At 52.2% G+C, this 17,314-nt stretch overlaps 2 protein-coding genes across 13 annotated transcripts in view; one reads left to right on the top strand and one right to left on the bottom strand.

Annotated features, from left to right (window-relative positions):
* RALGPS1 (Ral GEF with PH domain and SH3 binding motif 1) overlaps nt 1–17,314 on the bottom strand; it is a 303,143-nt gene that overhangs the window by 117,122 nt on the left and 168,707 nt on the right. The gene's annotated exons all lie outside the window — the stretch shown is intronic.
* ANGPTL2 (angiopoietin like 2) overlaps nt 1–17,314 on the top strand; it is a 35,987-nt gene that overhangs the window by 9,446 nt on the left and 9,227 nt on the right. Inside the window, exon 2 of the mRNA XM_019970875.2 lies at nt 3,865–4,730. Coding sequence (XP_019826434.2) covers nt 3,914–4,730 — 817 coding nt within the window. The 5' untranslated portion in view covers nt 3,865–3,913. The remainder of the gene's footprint in view (nt 1–3,864; nt 4,731–17,314) is intronic.

Genomic DNA, 17,314 nt, shown 5'->3' with positions numbered 1-17,314 from the left:
GGGCGGTGGGTGGGGGAATGGTAGGATCCAAGGAGATGGTGCACGTGCTGGACACACAGCCCATGAGTGTGTGCTGGCAGACACACACTGTCGTTCGGTCAGCTGGAGCTCTCATACGGCTATCATGACATCTTCACCTCTAGTTTCGGAAGCACTTCCGTGGCCCTCACCAAGTGTGGGAGAGGGGTTGGATCACCCCATCTCATAGAAGAGGCTCTGCTTTCAGGATCTTAAGTCCAAGGGCACAGAGCTTTGCCCAGGGAAGCCGTGTGAGCCCACACTTGGGAGGGGACAGAACTCAACGGTAAACACTGCTACCCCGCCAGGTCTCGAGGCCTGGAGCCAAGTTGTCTCCTGGGACCATGGCAGTTTCTTGGCCAAGGGGAGCCCTCGCTGGCATCCGCAGTCAGCATCACAGAGCAGAGAGAGGCAGGTGAGCCGCCCAGGCTGGGAGGGCGGCTCCTCCCCATTGTTGTGGGTCGGGTGTGGCCCAGGCACAGGAGCAGCTAAAGAGCTTGGAAACTAGGCAAACACTCACAAACTCAGCCCGGTTTCCACCAACGTCACTGCAGCCCTAACCCCACAGCCCAACCCAAACCAGAGGCTTCAAACACCTTTCTCCGCCTGGCCCAAAAGGCCTGGACTGGCCTTCGGAACCAAGCTGGGGCTTTCTCAGTCAAGTGGAAAACAGCTCATTGTGGCCCTGGGGAGTACAGGATCTGTTTTGCAACCTCCCGCTGTCCAGGCTGCCCACCAGAGAAGCCCCCAAAGGGGTCTGGGGAAGACAAAACCTTCCGGTTCTGGGTTGTGGTTATTTTAGTGTAAACTATCGTGAAATCAGAAAGTCGTGACTTTACTATTAGAAACCAGATTAAGAAAATTTCTACGTAGTCATTAAGACTTGAAGGTTTGAGTACATAAGGCTGGGGCTGAGTCCTGGTTCTGCTACCTTCCAGCTGTGTGAGGTTAAACAAGTCACTTAGCCTCACAGAGTCTCGGTTTCCTCATCTGTAAAATGGAAATAACAATGGTATCTACCAAAAAGACACTGTGAGAATTCAATGAAGCAGAAAACCCTTGCAAAACGTTGAGTGCAGGGTGAGGTACACGACAGGCATTCAGGAAGTGGATGTTAGGGACGGTGGTAGTAAATGTGAGTCCCGGTCTCCTGTGCATGTCCCCGCACCCTCAGGCAGTCACTTGCCCTGGGCTCCTCTGGCCCTGTGTGCCCCTCTTCCTAGCACTCCCCACTGCGTGGCGACTGTTGGTGGATGTGGCTTATCATTCAGCATACAAATATTCCCTGTGTTGGGCGCTGTGGGGGCGGGGGGTGGGGGAGGAGTGATGAAAACAGACAAGCCCCCTGCCCTCAGAGAGCTTTCATTCACAGGCATGGGTAGACAGGCACCACATGTCTGATGGTGACATGGACTCTGCAGGGAGAAGGTGGCGAGGTCACAATTTTAAGTAAGCCGGGAAAGTTTCACTGGGAAGGTGATTATTTCAGCAAAGACCTGAGAGCAGTGAGGGAGCCGCCATCAAGGAAGCGGCTGAGTGTTCTGGACTGGAGCAAGTGCAAAGGGCCCTCGCCATCAGCGAGCCTGAAGAACACCCAGGAGGCCAGCGTGGCTGGAGCATGTGAGTGAGGATGAGAGGAGTTGGAGATGAGATCAGGGAGGAAACAGGGCCAGAGCTGGGGGCCTTAGAGACCTGTTAGCTGCTTCTCCAAGATGAGGAGCCACCAGAGCACTTTGAGCAGCAGACTGACCTGATTTGACTTTTTTAAAAGGCTCACTCTGGCTGCCGGGTTGAGGACAGCCTGTAAAGACAAGGACAGGAGCAGTGAGACCAGTCTGGTCCAGGCGAGAGGTGAAGGTGGGCTGTACCAGGGGAGGCAGGGAGAAGCCGTAGGATCCTGAGAATAGTCCCAGGATATTGCTGTGATAATCTGGTGGTGACTTAGATGTGGGGTATGATGGGAAGAAAGGAGTCAAGGACGACTTCAAGTTTGTTGGCTGAGCAATCAGAAGAACAGAGTCGCCATTTGCTAACCTGGGAAAAACTGGGATGAATAGGTTGGGATGGAGACTTGGGGAACCCCAGGAATTCATTTCTGGATAAGTTATGGCTGAGATGCCCATATGTCAAAGAGGCAGTTAGACATATGAGTCTGGATTCAGAGGGGCAGGGGGAAGTCCTCAGACTAGACAATGAGATCACTGAAGATGACCACCGAAGATGATCACTGAAGATGTCTGAGGACTGAGCCCTGCCACCCCCTCCCCACCCAGGATAGGACTGGACAGGGGGTGGGGGGGTGGGTGAACCAGCAAAGGAGACTGAGGAGTAGCCAATGAGATGAGAGGAAAGGGTGGTGTTTGGGGAAGGAAGTCCCAGGAGGGAGTGATTTGCCATGTCCAGCAGTGCTGAGAGGCGAAACATCCACGTGGACCAAGAACTGAGCCTTTGGTCTGGGAAGAGAGGCCCCTGGTGATCCTGTTCAGGACACTCGGAACCGAGGGGAGGGGGCAGGCCCGACGGGAATGAACTCAAGAGAGAACTTTCTGGAAATGGTGAGGGAGGGTGTGGGTAACTCTTCAGAGGGTTTTGCTAAAAAGGGGAGCAGAGAAATGGAACAGTAGCTGGAGAAGGGACATGAGGTCAAGAGAGGATTTTCTTTAAGCTGAAAGAAATCATGATCTAGGGAAAAAGTGATCACGCCAGGGAGCTGGGGAAGAGTGGACGGAGCCACATCCTTGAGTGGGCAGAGGAGTGAGCTGCGTCCGTCCGTCCCCTCCCTCTTGGCCTGGCTTGCTCCTCCTCATCCCTCTGGGGTCAGCACGAAGGTCACTTTCTCAGGGAAGCTTTCCTGACCCCTCTGGCTAGGTCAGTTCTCCGTTCTACCCTCCCATCACATTCACCACGTCTGCCTCCTGGCACTCAGGGGCTCTGAGATGATGGGTAAGCCTGCTGAGGGCAGGGCTGGCTCTGTCCTGTTTGCAGCTGCATCTCCAGTAGCCAGCACACTCCCTGGCATACCCCAGGTGTTCCATGGATATCTGGGGAAGGAACAAGTGGTCTAAGAACAGAATTGAAACCAATCTGGTGACACGTGTCTCTTTCCTGCTCCCACCTGGCTAAATCATGTTGCGATGATGGAGACAGTGTGGGTACTGCCTGTTGAAAATAGGTGCATTTAGCAGAGCTCAGTTGTCTGCTCCGCAGCTTGGCTAACACAGAGACTGAAGCCACATGACTGGACACATCTTTCCACTGACGTTGTCCACTATAAACCGAACACGTCGCATACCACATCTAGCGAATCATTCACTTAACAAACATTTGCAGACAGCTTCCTGAGTGCAGCATCCTGAGGATACAGGATGGAAACAGACATAGTGCTGGCCATCAGGGAGCACGGATCCATGAAGAGATCACACAGAGTTCAGATTCATCTCATGCGTGATGGGTGTTACAAAGGGCACGTCCAGGGGGAGACTTAACAGTCTGAGGCAGAGGAGGAGAGAGACAGGCCAAGCTTCCTATGCCTCCCCTTCCAGCTTCAAGTTGCCTCCTATGGTTCTTGGGCTCCAGGCCAGGTGCTCGACAAGAGGGCCGTGGGCACTGGCTAGCCCCAGGAGTGGCGGGGCCTCGGCCTGCTGCCTTGCACATGCCCCGGTCCCCTCCCGAATCTTTTCCGCCTCTGCCAGGCCTCCTGTCCCCTTCTGCGGCTCCCAGAAGGGCTGCCTCCTGAAGCAGCGTTTTTGGAAACAGCTGCCCAATGAGAAGGCTGAGCTCATTTATGGCACTGGCCGCTGGCCGTGACGTAACCATTACTGAGTCTGCTCTTCTGTTTACTTTCAGCGTTTCGTAGGCTCTGCTCGCAAAGACGAACCCCTGGTGTGCAAGGACCATGAGGCCGCTGTGTGTGACGTGCTGGTGGCTGGGACTGCTGGCTGCCCTGGGAGCAGTGGCGAGCCAGAAGGATGGCTTGGAGGGCACCGAGGAGGGTTCACCTGGCGAGTTCGTCTACCTGAACAGGTACAAGCGAGCCGGCGAGTCCCCAGACAAGTGTACCTACACCTTCATCGTGCCCCAGCAGCGGGTCACGGGCGCCATCTGCGTCAACTCCAAGGAGCCTGAGGTGCTCCTGGAGAACAGGGTGCACAAGCAGGAGCTGGAGCTGCTCAACAACGAGCTGCTCAAGCAGAAGCGGCAGATTGAGACGCTGCAGCAGCTGGTGGAGGTGGACGGCGGCATCGTGAGCGAGGTGAAGCTGCTACGCAAGGAGAGCCGCAACATGAACTCACGGGTCACCCAGCTCTACATGCAGCTCCTGCACGAGATCATCCGCAAGCGGGACAACGCGCTCGAGCTCTCGCAGCTGGAGAACCGCATCCTCAACCAGACGGCTGACATGCTGCAGCTGGCCAGCAAGTACAAGGACCTGGAGCACAAGTACCAGCATCTGGCCACGCTGGCCCACAACCAGTCTGAGATCATTGCCCAGCTGGAGGAGCACTGCCAGCGGGTGCCCGCCGCCCGGCCTGTGCCCCAGCCGCCCCCCGCCACCCCACCCCGCGTCTACCAGCCACCCCCCTACAACCGCATCATCAACCAGATCTCCACCAACGAGATCCAGAGTGACCAGAACCTGAAAGTGCTGCCGCCCCCTCTGCCCACCATGCCCACCCTCACCAGCCTCCCGTCCTCCACAGACAAGCCGTCGGGTAAGTCCTTCCCGACGTTGCGGAGACCCGCAACATCTGGGCCTCGGAGCTGGGCACCGGGCCTCACTTGGCTGTGACCGCAAGCGGGGGAGGAATAGCGGTAAGCTGAAGCCGGGCCAAAGGCTGTGTAATCCCCCAGCGGTCCCTGGGGCCAAGCCGCTGGAGCCGGCAGGGTGAGAGGGTGGCTGCAGTCCTCAGATGGAAGCCCCAAGGTAGAACCAGGAAACGGAAGTGTCGGAAGACAGCAGATACTTTCTGGCTTCTGCTAGGAAAAACCCCAGGCCTGAGTTCTCTGGGCTGTGCGTGAGGTGCTCTGTGCTACTAGATAGGATGAGTGCTCCTATGAGTGTTCGTAATGTGCCTGGCACAGAACTGGCATTCAGTGAATGTTGATGGAAGAAACAACAGACCAGAGGAAGAGAAAGTGTTATCACAGCAGAAGTAGGATGAACACGTGGTAGGGAGAGGCCTACTCCCCTCCCTAGGAAGAAGCACTTTCTAAAGCCCACACATTTCCTAGAGTCTGCTGCAGTCTAGAATTTTCAGTGATGATTCCACATACTCTTAAATACGTGTTTCATCTTAAAATATGGTAATTCTCAGAATATCGTGATGGGGGAGGAATGGGGCTGTTGGTAGGTTCTGAAGCTTGACCCAGACACTGACGCTGGGCACTTTCGGTGTATGTTACCTCTTTAACCCCTGCGGCTCCTTATGGAAGGTTAACTGAGAGGATGGGTGACTTGCTCACGCTGGGTCTGAATTCAGGCTTTTCACTTTAAAGCTGGGGCTGACCCCTCTTGTGCACTAGGACCCTGGGCATCTGCACCCTGGGCGGGGGGACCACGAGTCCAGCCCCTGGGGTTACTCATCCAAGACCTGTGAGTCTTCCAAATGGGCTGGCAGGTGAGGACTACATCCGTCTTTGCAGAAAGTAACCACGTATCTGCTTCAGTCAGTGACATTTGTACCACTTCGTTATATAAGCAGGGAGATATTTTTACTGAAAATATCCTGTTTTACACTTATTTCACACTTCTGAAAATAACCACCAGTACTGGGAAGAGCAGCTTCTTGCTAATTCCAGAGAGGGACTGAACCTGAGTGCAGGAGGGTGGCCCATGCGAAAGACAAGGGCGGCATTGTCTGCAGGCCCAGGGCGGTGGAGTCGGTGTCGGGGAGATGTAGGAGCAAGGCATCTTACTCACAGCAAAGCCCTCTACTGGGTGTGCAGGTTGAGGACTTGTGTTCTGGAGCAGACTGACCTGGGTTCAAATTTTGGTTTTACCACTGATCAGCTCTGGGACATTAGGCAAGTCACTTTGCCCCCCCAGAGCCTCAGTTTCCCCATCTGTTAATTGGCAATGGGTTTAAATAGTGCCTACCTGAGGATTAAATGAAATACTGCAAAACGTGGTTAGCAGAGTTCTGGGCCCATGGTAAGTTTCATTACATGGCAACTATGAGTTTCCTCTGATCTTGGTCTCTTTATCTTGAAACAGGAGATTGAAATTTATTAATAAAAGACAGTCTATATTTAGCTCTGCATTCTACAGCTGATGACTGGTTCATTTATTGTTTGTTGTTGTTCAGTTGCTAAGTCCGACTTTCCTGTGACCCCACAGATTGCAGCCTGCCAGGCTCCTCTGCCCATGGGATTTCCCAGGCAAGAATACTGGAGTGGGTTGCCATTTCCTTTTCCAGGGGATCTTCCCGACCCAGGGATTGAACCCACATCTCCCACATTGCAGGCAAATCCTTTACCACTGAGCCACCAGGAAGTTCCACCAGAGAGGGCAGAGTACGCTAATACACCTGATAGAACACGCAGAGGGTAAAACACACCCATGGGCACCACATGAAGGCTCAGCTGAACACTGTAATTCTGACATGAGGCAAGCTGACCTCAATGTTTATGCAACAGACCTCCTCTAGCTTAAGCATCTCTGGTTTCTGACTCAACCATCCCAAGACATTTCTGAGCTTGAACTAAGCTGGCAGATACACAGTGGAGGAACAAAGACCTAACTCTGCATCCAGGGTCTACCTTTTGCTAACTGTTTGCTCTTGAGAAAGTTACTTAACTCCGCTGAGCCTTATTTTTCTCCTCTGTAAAATGGGGACAAGAGTCATAACATCACAGGGTTGCTGTGGAAACTCAATGCAATCAGGCATATGATATATATCGTGTAGGGGCAGCCAACAACAGCTGAGTCCCTCCTCTTTGCCAGTCACAGTGCTGGACTGTGTGAAAATGACAGTCCTAACCGTCAGGAATTTAGTCTGGAGGGAGGTGGCAGATTCATGAATGCACTGGAACCCATCTGTGCTGTGTGCTGTGCTTAGTCACTCAGTCGTGTCCAACTCTTCGCGACCTCACGTCTGCTGCCTACCAGTTCTCAACTCCAAGATCAGCACCTCAGATCTTACAAGGGATTTCGCTGAGAGGGAGCACCTGCAAAGCCAACATTTCCAGAATGTTGTGAGAACTTCTGGGACCAACATAGCAGAGTACCTGAAATCAGGAATGCAGTGAAAACCATGGACTGTGCAGTCACCATGGTAGCCCTACGGGGTGCTGGGTGACCACAGAGGGGCGGATGAGGGCCTACAGCACTAGGTCTACAGTGGGGCATGACTGAGTCTGCGTGGAGTAGAAGGGACAAGTTGGACAGAGCTGGGGATGGCGGTGTTGCCTCCTGAAGGATCTGTAAGAGTTTACCAAGTGGACTCAGGAGTTGGGCAACTGAGTTACAAGTGGGTCCCCTGTGGAGATAAGTCTGTGCAAAGACCCAAGGGCCTGGCCCTATCCTAGGCCCCTCAAGTGGCCCAGCTCCACTGCTTCTTCACATGCGTGATTCAGTCCAGACTATGTGCATTCCAAGGCTCCTGGGTGTGACCAACCGCTTTTCCTCCCACTGAAGGAAGCCCATCAGCATGGAGGGAACAGCAGTGATTTTATCATGGAGATCATCAGAATGCACTATAATTAACTTTTTTTTTTTTTAAAGCAAAGCTCTCCCAAACGTTGGTACTGATTGTTGGTGACTGCTTTCTCGTGACTCATCTGACCACTGAGCTTTCCACATGAGGCACATCCCCCATCCTCCCCAGACTAAACACCTGGCTGCGGAAGCTGAAAGGGGAGGGCAGAGGCTGCAGGCCCTCTCCTTTTCTGGTGTTGGACCGGGCAGGAGGAAAAGGCAGAAGGTCTCTCCAGCCAATCGGCAGAGAGCTCCGAGCCGCCCGTGCTGAGAGCTTGGAGCAGGGTCTGGTGTAGAGGAAACTTCCCTCTTTGCTCTGGCCTGACAGTTCCTTAGGCCCACGGACATCACACAGCCACAGACACCTCTGCAATTAAGCACTTCGGCACTCGCGCCCTGGCAGCTTCTAAATCTCTCATTCCACAGCCTCCGAGCCACCGCCTCTTCTCGTTGTCCCAGTCGCTCCGTCCGCAGCACGCCCCTCTCCAGGGGGCTGAGGCTGCCGTGGCCACTTATCTGACGCTGCACTAACCAGCTTGTTCCCGGCCAGACAGTAACAGGCTGGCCCCAGGCCAGACCCAGGCCGCTGGGAGCCTGAGTGATGAGGCCCAGGCAAGCTCCTGGCTTCCCTGGCGCCTCACTTGGGTTTTGTCTTGTCTCTGTCTGGCCAGACCTAAGGGCATTTCCATGAGAGTGACGTTTGTGACGAGACCTGGGCCAAGTGGCCCTGCCTGTGGCCCTTTCCCCTGGTGGTGGGCGGGGGGCGGGGGGAGTCCTATGGCCCTCTGCCAGCGGAGTCCTGGGGTGGCTGCCGCCCTCCCTCCTCTCCCTCCCCGCCACTCTTCCTCACACTCACGAGTCCCTGACCTCTTCCTCACCTGCATGCCCTGTGCATGCACGTCAGTCAGATCTGCACGCCAGTCAGATCTGCACGCATGTCAGTCAGATCTGTTAAAGAGGAAGAAGGCTGCAGGGGTCACTCTCTAAAAGTCCCAGGAAAGGACAGCATGGAGCCTCGGCTCTGGCCTGTTCTCAAGGTGGTCCTGCGAGGCCTGGGACATGACCCCTCAGCCCAGCCTGGGCACCGCCACACACACGCCAGCCCTCCTGCCACAGCGCCATCCTAGGTACCGAGAAGAAAAGAGAGTGTGGCTTCCAGCTGCCACAGGGAAGCCATGTCTAAAATGCATCTTTAAAAGTCAAAAGGAGTAGGCATTTCCAGCTGTTTTCTCTCCAGAGAAAAACATAATCAGCTTGGTTTGTTTTCTCAGTGGATAGAGAAGGAACCTTAAAATCATAAAATTTTGGAGCTTGTTAGGAGCTTCTCGGGTCCCCTGGCATAGCCTGCTTGTTCCGGAGTCTGTCGGTGACAGAGCCAACGCTGGTCCCGGGACTTGTAACTTCCAGGATATTAAGGTTCAGAGAGGTTAAGCAACTTAGGGAAGACTAGACAGCCTTGGCTCAACCAAAGTTCAGACCCAAGTCTGTCTTAATGACTCTGGGATACTGGAAATTGCCATGGAAAGCCTGGGGGGAACTGGTGTGAACATCATTCTGTAGATGCTTGACTTGACCTCCAGTGCCAGCTGCCTGGGACCTGACGCTCCATCACAACTTCATGTACCGGGTTCCAGACAGCTCCCCGTAAAAGATCAGCTAGATTTGTGAGGTCTGTTATTAGAACTCTCATGGTTCTGATAACAGAGACATCATCACTGTGAATATAGGATAAAGGAAGTAGACCTAAGCCAGCCTCATACTACAGAGTTTCTAAAACAACTGAGTTCTCCCACAGAAAACACAAAATGCACTTGACTCGCCATCAGTGGACCCAGCTGGAGCTGTCAATACCAAGTCTGGGCCAGTTTTCCGGGGTTACTTCTACTCAGCATTTTAATGCCTAGTCTGAAGTCCTGACTTCTTTAACTATGTTAACCCTAAATATATAAAATTCAGTAGGTATGATTTGTTCTTGGGGCCACAACAGGTGGCAATCACTCTGCTTCACAGAGAACACATAGAAATCACCCATCCCTCATGATGGATACTCCCCAGCCATGGAGCCACAGACAACCCTAACAAGACTGTTTTCCTAGATGGATTTCTTATATATATAAAGAGAGAGAGACAAAGAGAGAGACACAGAGAGAAAGGCCATTTTAACATCACCCTGCAGCATGTGGGATCTTTGTTCCCCAACCAGGGATCAAACCTGGGCATCCTGCATTGGAGGCATGGACTCTTAACCACTGAACCGCCAGGCAAGTCCCCTCCCTTTATATTTTATTTCCCCCTACGAGGCAGGAAATGTGTACGTTTGGTTGTGGTCTAAAACAGAGAACGAGATCGGTCACTCGTGCCTTCCATTCCTTCTGGAGGTCAAGCAATGGTCTCTCCGGTGAGGGCTGCTGGTCCCACATGTGCCGGAGGCCTGGTGGAGGGCTGGAGCGAGGCACTGTGAGGATGGTGAGGGTGTGGCTGCCTGGCACGTGGTCTTCAGAGGCACAGAGGCTGCGGGAAAACCCAACTTGGCTCTCTCGCCTCCAGAGCCTGTGCTGTTTTGTTTCTAGAATGTTATTGTTAAACAACATAAGACTCCCAAATTTATTAGTAAAGACATCATCCAGTGATATTTCAAAGAGCATTCTTTGCTAGCTTCTTCATAAACAGATGCCACTTGAGTTCGAGTGGGGTCATCTTCCTCCCAGCTTTGCTTTCTCTGCTCTCCTCCTGGGGTTTTCCAGGTGGCTCAGTGGTAAAGAATCTGCTTGCCAATGCGGGAGACGTGGGTTCAATCCCTGGGTTGGGAAGATCACTTGGCGAAGGGACTGACAACCTGCTCCAGTATTCTTGCCTGGGAAATCCCATGGAGAGATAAGCCTGGCGGACTGCAGTCCGCGGGGTCACAGAGAGTCAGACACGACTGAGCAATTGAGCATGTGTGCTCTCCTCCTGGGGTACCTTGGAGCACAGCACCATGGCAAGCTCTCCTCTGTTACTCAGGCATGTTCCAGGGAGGACATTCGGCTAAATCCTCAGGCGGTTTACAGCCCTGGGAGATAAACCATCAACTTGTTATTGTTACAAGTGGTGAGTTGGCATCCTTCGGCCTGGAAATCCCAACAGTTTGGCACTTGGCAGAATGAATGTAATCTAGAAAATCCTGGAGCTCAGAGCTCTCTGGCCAGCTCACCAGTCACAGGAAAGCATTGCTGTGGTAGATTTATGCGGTGGACTGCATTGTAACCCTGGGATGCTCCCCCAGAAAAAAAACGATAAAGGAGGCAGAATTAAGTTAGCATCATACTACAGTGTCTAAGACAAGGCTGGCTAGGTTTGTTGAACGCAGTGGGTCGAGCACTGTTATAAAAGTCCCAGTGGTCTTGGTCAGCATCGAGGAAGGAAGGCAGATGTTGAGACTGCCCCAGGGACAACGAGACTACTATCCCACCTCTCCTGCAGCACTTCAGATGCCCCTGAGATGACTCTGGAGGAAGAACACATTGGATCCTGGTCTTTCATCACAAGATGAGCCAATAAGCTGCAAGGCCTGGAATGCTTTTATGTCATTTTTTCAAATGAATAAGTGATTTTCCCAGAATAGATTTTTCTAATAATTTGTTAAAATTACTGTACACACAGAGAGAAATTTTGCTAGGAAAGTTATAGTTTAAGTGACAGATAAAATAGCTTTTTTAAAAAAAAAATTCCCAAATGTTGAAATAAAGCAATCTTAGGTGGCACGCTAGAGTAACATCCAAAAGAACAGAAAATCCAATCACCTGGCCCTAGTCATGTACTCTCATATGTGAGAGACGGGCCATAAAGAAAGCTGAGCATCTCGAATTGTGCTGGAGAAAACTCTTGAGAGTCTTTTAGACTGCAAGGAGATCGAACCAGTCCATCCTAAAGGAAATCAACCCTGAATATTCATTGGAAGGACTGATGCTGAAGCTGAAGCTCCAGTGCTTTGGCCACCTGCTGCCAAGAGCCCACTCACTAGATGAGACCCTGATGCTGGTAAAAATTGAAGGCAAAAGGAGAAGATGGGGACAGAGAAGGAAATGGTTAGATAGCATCACTGATTCAATGGGTGTGAATCTGAGCAAACTCTGGGAGATAGTGAAGGATAGGGAAGCCTGGTGTGCTGCAGTGCATGGAGTCGCAAAGAGTCAGACACGACTTGGCAACCGAATACCACCACCATCCTGAGCATGAAGTGCAGGCATCCTATTTTAGGCTGTCTAGGCTTCCCCAGAAAACAGGTTTCATTTCTCAAGGTTTGATCTGGATGCTAATTGTCCTTTGCTGTGGAGCGGTCCCTGTAACTGGATGGATTTATTATTACTGATTCTCAAGCTGGAAAAAAAAACAGAATGAAGATGACAAAGGGAACACAGCTCACGGTGGTGAGAAGACAGGAGGCAGGGAAAGGTGAGGGAGGCGAGAGGTGAACCTAGGCGCTAAACTGGGTCAGCACATGATCACTGCCCTGAGAAGGCAGTAGGAAGAACCAGGGCATGGAAGGCAGATGTGGAATCCCCACATCCTCCACTTCCCAGTCGTGGGACTGCTCCAAACCGGGCCTCGTGAGTCTAAAATAAGAGTGTGTAAAGCACCCAGCAAGTGAAAGGCTCTACATCCATGGCAGTCATCCTTCTGACTATATTCCAGTAAAGACAGACATTTAAGGCTCTATGGGAACCCTGAGGACTGAGTAGATCTTCCAGAGGTGGGGGCAGGCTTCCTGGAGGAGGGCTGAGGACCAGGCAGATAGCTCTCGGAACCACTGCCCCCATCGTCAAGAAACCAGGAAGATCAGGCTTGATGCTGAGCGGATGTCCTGTGCTCAGAAAGAGGAAAAAGGATGAAGTACTAGAATTGCGTGCCTGTGGTCAAACCCCAGTGAAGTTACACACAGAAAAGTTTATGAAGAGGGGTGCGTGGCATTGGGAAAAGTGAAAGGTGATCAATGAAAGCGAACAAGGTTCTCTAGGAACAAGCCTGTAAACTGATTCCCTCTCTTGGGAAGGGTCAGCAGGGTGCCCAACCATAGGAACAGGGCGCCCAGCCAGGGCCTGCGGGGTCACAGGCAGGGGTCTACAGAGCTTCTCCACAAGGTGCCCTGAAAAGGCTCTCATCGCTGCAGCCAGAGGGTCCAGAGCTTCACCCCACCAGTCTGGGGAGCCTCAAGGAGCTGCTCTGAACCCAGAGAACCCCCCGCAGCCCCTCCTAACCTGACTTCTTTTCTTTTTGAATCGATTTGAAGTCGCCATCTGTCCCCTGCCCGAGGGTACTGGTGGACGCCCAGGAGTGGACGCTGTGCTTTTCCAAGTGTTCTCTGGGAAGCAGTGCTGCTTATCTGTCTATCCTGAGGTCAAACAGGCGAAATGGAATCCCTTCAGGCTCTTCCTGGGCCCCAGGGGCTCTCGTTAGGGGAGGTCTCAGAACGTACCAAGTACACTGAAATATACCCACCTTGCACATCCAGTGTAACTTTTACTGTAAAAATTTTGAAAGGAAATTTTTTAATAATTTAGCATTTGAAAGTATTTGGCCAAGAGCAGCACAATTAATTTATAGTTGGCTCTGAGTTCTCGGCAAACATCAGGCATGTTGAGGAATTCTTGGGAAGTGAGAAAAAGCTAACCTACAAATTGTTTTCAAAAGTAATAACATTTTTGAAGACTAAATTTAATGGACTTGACAAGATGTTACACTTTGTAGAAATTTAATTATATGCTTATAAATTTGGACTTAGCCCTTTTTTTCCCCCCATATTTTAGAGTTAACACATTTTTTTAGGCCTAAAACGCTTTTCATAAGCTCCTGAAAAGCATGTCAGCCCTAAGCAGTGGGCTGTGTGTCCGAGGACTTAAAGGGCCTGAACAGCAGGCACAAGCATCTGGACTCTTTCCCTAAAAAAACCAGAAACGATCCTCAGAGGGTCACCTCTGGGGCGGGTGCTGCAGGAGCTTGGCCAAGATGGCTTTGGGAATGTACCAGCTGTTCTGTGTTAGGTCATTGTTTTGTGCTCTGGATCACCAAAAGTGGTGACTGATGGAGAATATAGATGTTCACAACCAAAGTATGGTCTCCCCAGCTGTCTGCATGCGTGAGACTTGGGCAGCACCCCCTCTCCACATCCAGGTGTCAGCTCTCCGGCCTCACCTGGGATGCAGACAGGTCCTGACACTGTGCGGGCACCGGACTCACACCTAAGCAGTCCACGTGCCCCGGCGCTCAGATGATTGATTTGAGTGGAATATTCCAGATCCAATTTCAACAACTAGTCATTTCTCCTGTTAGAAAACTGTTTTCAGAGAGTGGCCAAAAGACTTGGAGGCAGACCGTCTGTGAGGATAACGGGGACCGGCACATGGTTCTCACGTAAGAGCAGTGCTTCCTGGCGGCGCCACAGAAGCCCCTCCCCAGGGCCCACGTATGGACTAAGACACCCCAGAACTTTCCCCTCAGGCCACGGGCTCCTCTGCGTGGGCTCAGGTGGCCCAGTCTGGAGACATGGGGTAAAGATGCCTGGCAGGCTGCGGGCCGGCAGCGTGGTCTAGGCCAGCTCATGGCTGGGAAGGGCTCTGCCCTCTCCCCAAGCCTCAGGGCACCACAGAGAAGAGCCACAGAGGTCTGAGGTCCACCCACGTCTCAGCTCCTGGCCTCGGCTGGTCGGCCTGCTCAGATCTTCACGGGCCGTGTTCCCCTGGTGGAGGGGTGACTGTGGCCTCAGCTGGTCGGCTGGTCAGATCTTCACAGGCCGTGTTTCCCTAGTGGAGGGGTGACTGTGTTGAAAACTGATGCAGGTGGTGAGCCCAGTTCTCCACTGGGGTCTGGGTGGGCGAGTCGGGCTGAAGCTGGGCTGCCTCAGACCAACAGGGAGGACACTGGGACTAAAGTCACCTGGAGGTCCTGGCTGACTGCGGGCTAAAATCCAGCTTCACAGAGAGGCCCCGCCGTTGGGGGTGCTGAGCCCCAGATGGGCCAGCGATATGTGGCTGGTGGCTTCCTGGGAGGTGAGGAATCCCAACAAGGAGGAAGGGAGTGGGAAGGCACTTAGGGCCCCAAACTGAAGACCTCCAATGCTCGCCAGACCCTGGGACTTGGGGGCCCGAGACTTGTATGTTCTATGCTCCCATGGCCAACATCCCTTCTCCCCGAGGCCCTCCTGACTTCAGGGCCTGTGTGCCCTCCACTCCCTGTGCTGCTCCTCCAGGGAACCACGCAGACTCCGCTCAGCCACGGCACTTCTCTTCACGTGGAATGTTCTGGTCGCAGCTCCGCCGAGAGTGTAAATATGGTCTTTATAGAGAGGAGGCTGGGGCGCTCCCTGCACTCAGAGCCTTGGTGCCGCCGAGTTAGTGTTGGCCTGGCACTCCGGGCAGGGCTGCCCTTTCAGAAGGAGTGCCAAGTGAAACACCGCTGGGCACTCTGCGCTCTCTAAGGAGAGCCCCGCCCACCGCACGCCAAAGATGCAGCTTCATTGACAAAAAAAGGTTTCCATTCTTCATCCCAATGCTTCTTTGTGGCCCTTGCCACTGAAATTCTGACTTTTACAATATGCCTTTATGGAAAACGTCTATCAGTAAATAAGCTTACGCTTAGTCTTGGGAATCAAAAAAGCAAATCCAATTGCTTGTTTGTGGTGGACAGCTCTAAAACTACCAGCTTTCAACTGTCAAAGGAAAGGAAACTCGAACCGTCTCTGGCAGCTGCCCTAGTCGGCCTTGTGCTGGGCACTGTCTTCCAGAGACCCTCAGAACAGTAAGGTCTTTTCTCTCTGATTATAGAAGAGGAGGCGGAGGCTCAGTGAGGACCTGCTTAAAGTCACACAGTGAGGAGATGTGGCCACCAAGCTTTGAGCCGAGGGCTCCTGACTCCAAGTTTGGGGTCCCGCCGCAGGCACACAGATTTCTGAGTCAAAGTCCGACACCTCGCTGAGTCCTTCACCACGATGTCATGCATGTGCTCAGTGGCTCAGTCATGTCCGACTCTGCGACCCCATGAACTGTAGCCCACCAGGCTCCTCTGTCCCTGGGGTTCTCCCGGCAAGAACACTGGAGTGGGAGCCACGTCCTCCTCCAGATACCACGCACACGTACCAGTTACAGGTTTCTCATCAGAGGCGGGTGTCTTGACTCTGTCATTTTAATGCAGCTGCCTGACAATCTCCCTGCTGCTGTTTTCTGCTACTTTATCATTTTATTGCTGCCAACATTTTAATGCCAAGTATTTTCCCGACTAATTTTCGTCCAGCATTTAATTTACTGACCCTTGCCCTGGCGCCTTTAAGAAGAAAAGGGAATGTGTTTGAATGCAGGAGCTCTTCTAGAGCTCTGCAGGGGTGTCTGAGGAATCACTGTTTGGAATGGGAGGTCCACACTCAGGATGGGAGGTCCTCAGGGTCATGTGAAGTGCAGCACGCAGGGGACACATGGAGATCTATTTTAGTAACAGCAGAAAATACTAAACATGTCTACACTATTTCACAGTTACCCCATGACTTTAGAAAGCATGCCATACCTACAAGACTTAAAGGAAAGAATGGCTAGGTTTGCCTTTTTTTAAAGAAGAGGAGGTGGTCCAGTGGTTAAGAATCCACCTGCCAATGCAGGGGACACAGGTTCAATCCCTTGTCCGGGAAGATTCCACATGCCATGGAGCAACTAAGCCCGTGCACCACAACAATTAAGCCCTCGAACCCTACAGCCTGTGCTCCGAATCAAGAGAAGCCGCCTCAGTGAGAAGCCGGAGCACCGAAACTAGAGAGCAGCACCTGCTCGCCACAACCAGAGAAGAGCCCGAGTACAGCAAGGGAGGCCCAGTGTGGCCATAAACAAATAAATAAACACAAATTTAATGGTAAAAATAAATCAACAAAAAACATTTTAAAAAAGAAAAGGAAGGCTGGTATGTCATAAGAAACAGTGAAACAGTTAAAATAAAACAGGCAAAGGACACCAAAACGTAAGCACAGAAGAAAAATCAAGGAAGATTTTAAAAGGCACAACACTTTGACAAAGAAGAACTGTAAGTTCTTATTTTCTTAGCCTGGCTGCGGGGCAACGATTAAGACAAGTGTAGGACATGACTGAAGCGACTTAGCACCAGCAGCAGGAACACAGAGAGAACTCAGCCAGGCCCCTGCTCTGCACTCCAATCTGCTCAAGGAGCAGGAAGAGGACTTCCGGATGTGGGCTCTGGACACCACCCGGGTGCAGGTACCGCACCTTCCCCCTACCAGCCACGTGACCTCGGGAGTGTCACCCAAGGTCCCATGCTCTAGTGTCTTCATCTGTGGAAGGGGGAGCCCACCTGGCAGGTGTGTCAGGAAGATCTCAGGTGTGAACGCATGGATGGGGCACGCAGTGAATACCCAGCAGTGGTGGCTAGTAGGAATATTTTAGTATTACTTTCACTCCAGTCAAGCCTCTCTTAGCTCTAAGGTTTTACAATCTGGGGTTTGGAGGTTCATTTACCTTCTAATTATCAGCAGAATTGTGTGTCTTTCTGGATAGAGGATCTGGAGAATCCTCCAAATGTTTAAAAGGACTGGTGGCCCCAAAACATTTAAAAACATGTGCTTCTTAA

This window comes from Bos indicus, chromosome 11 (assembly GCF_029378745.1).
Source record: "Bos indicus isolate NIAB-ARS_2022 breed Sahiwal x Tharparkar chromosome 11, NIAB-ARS_B.indTharparkar_mat_pri_1.0, whole genome shotgun sequence".
Classification (NCBI taxonomy): domain Eukaryota; kingdom Metazoa; phylum Chordata; class Mammalia; order Artiodactyla; family Bovidae; genus Bos; species Bos indicus.
Note: the sequence above shows the minus strand (reverse complement) of the source record. Positions and strands in the feature narration are given on the sequence as shown.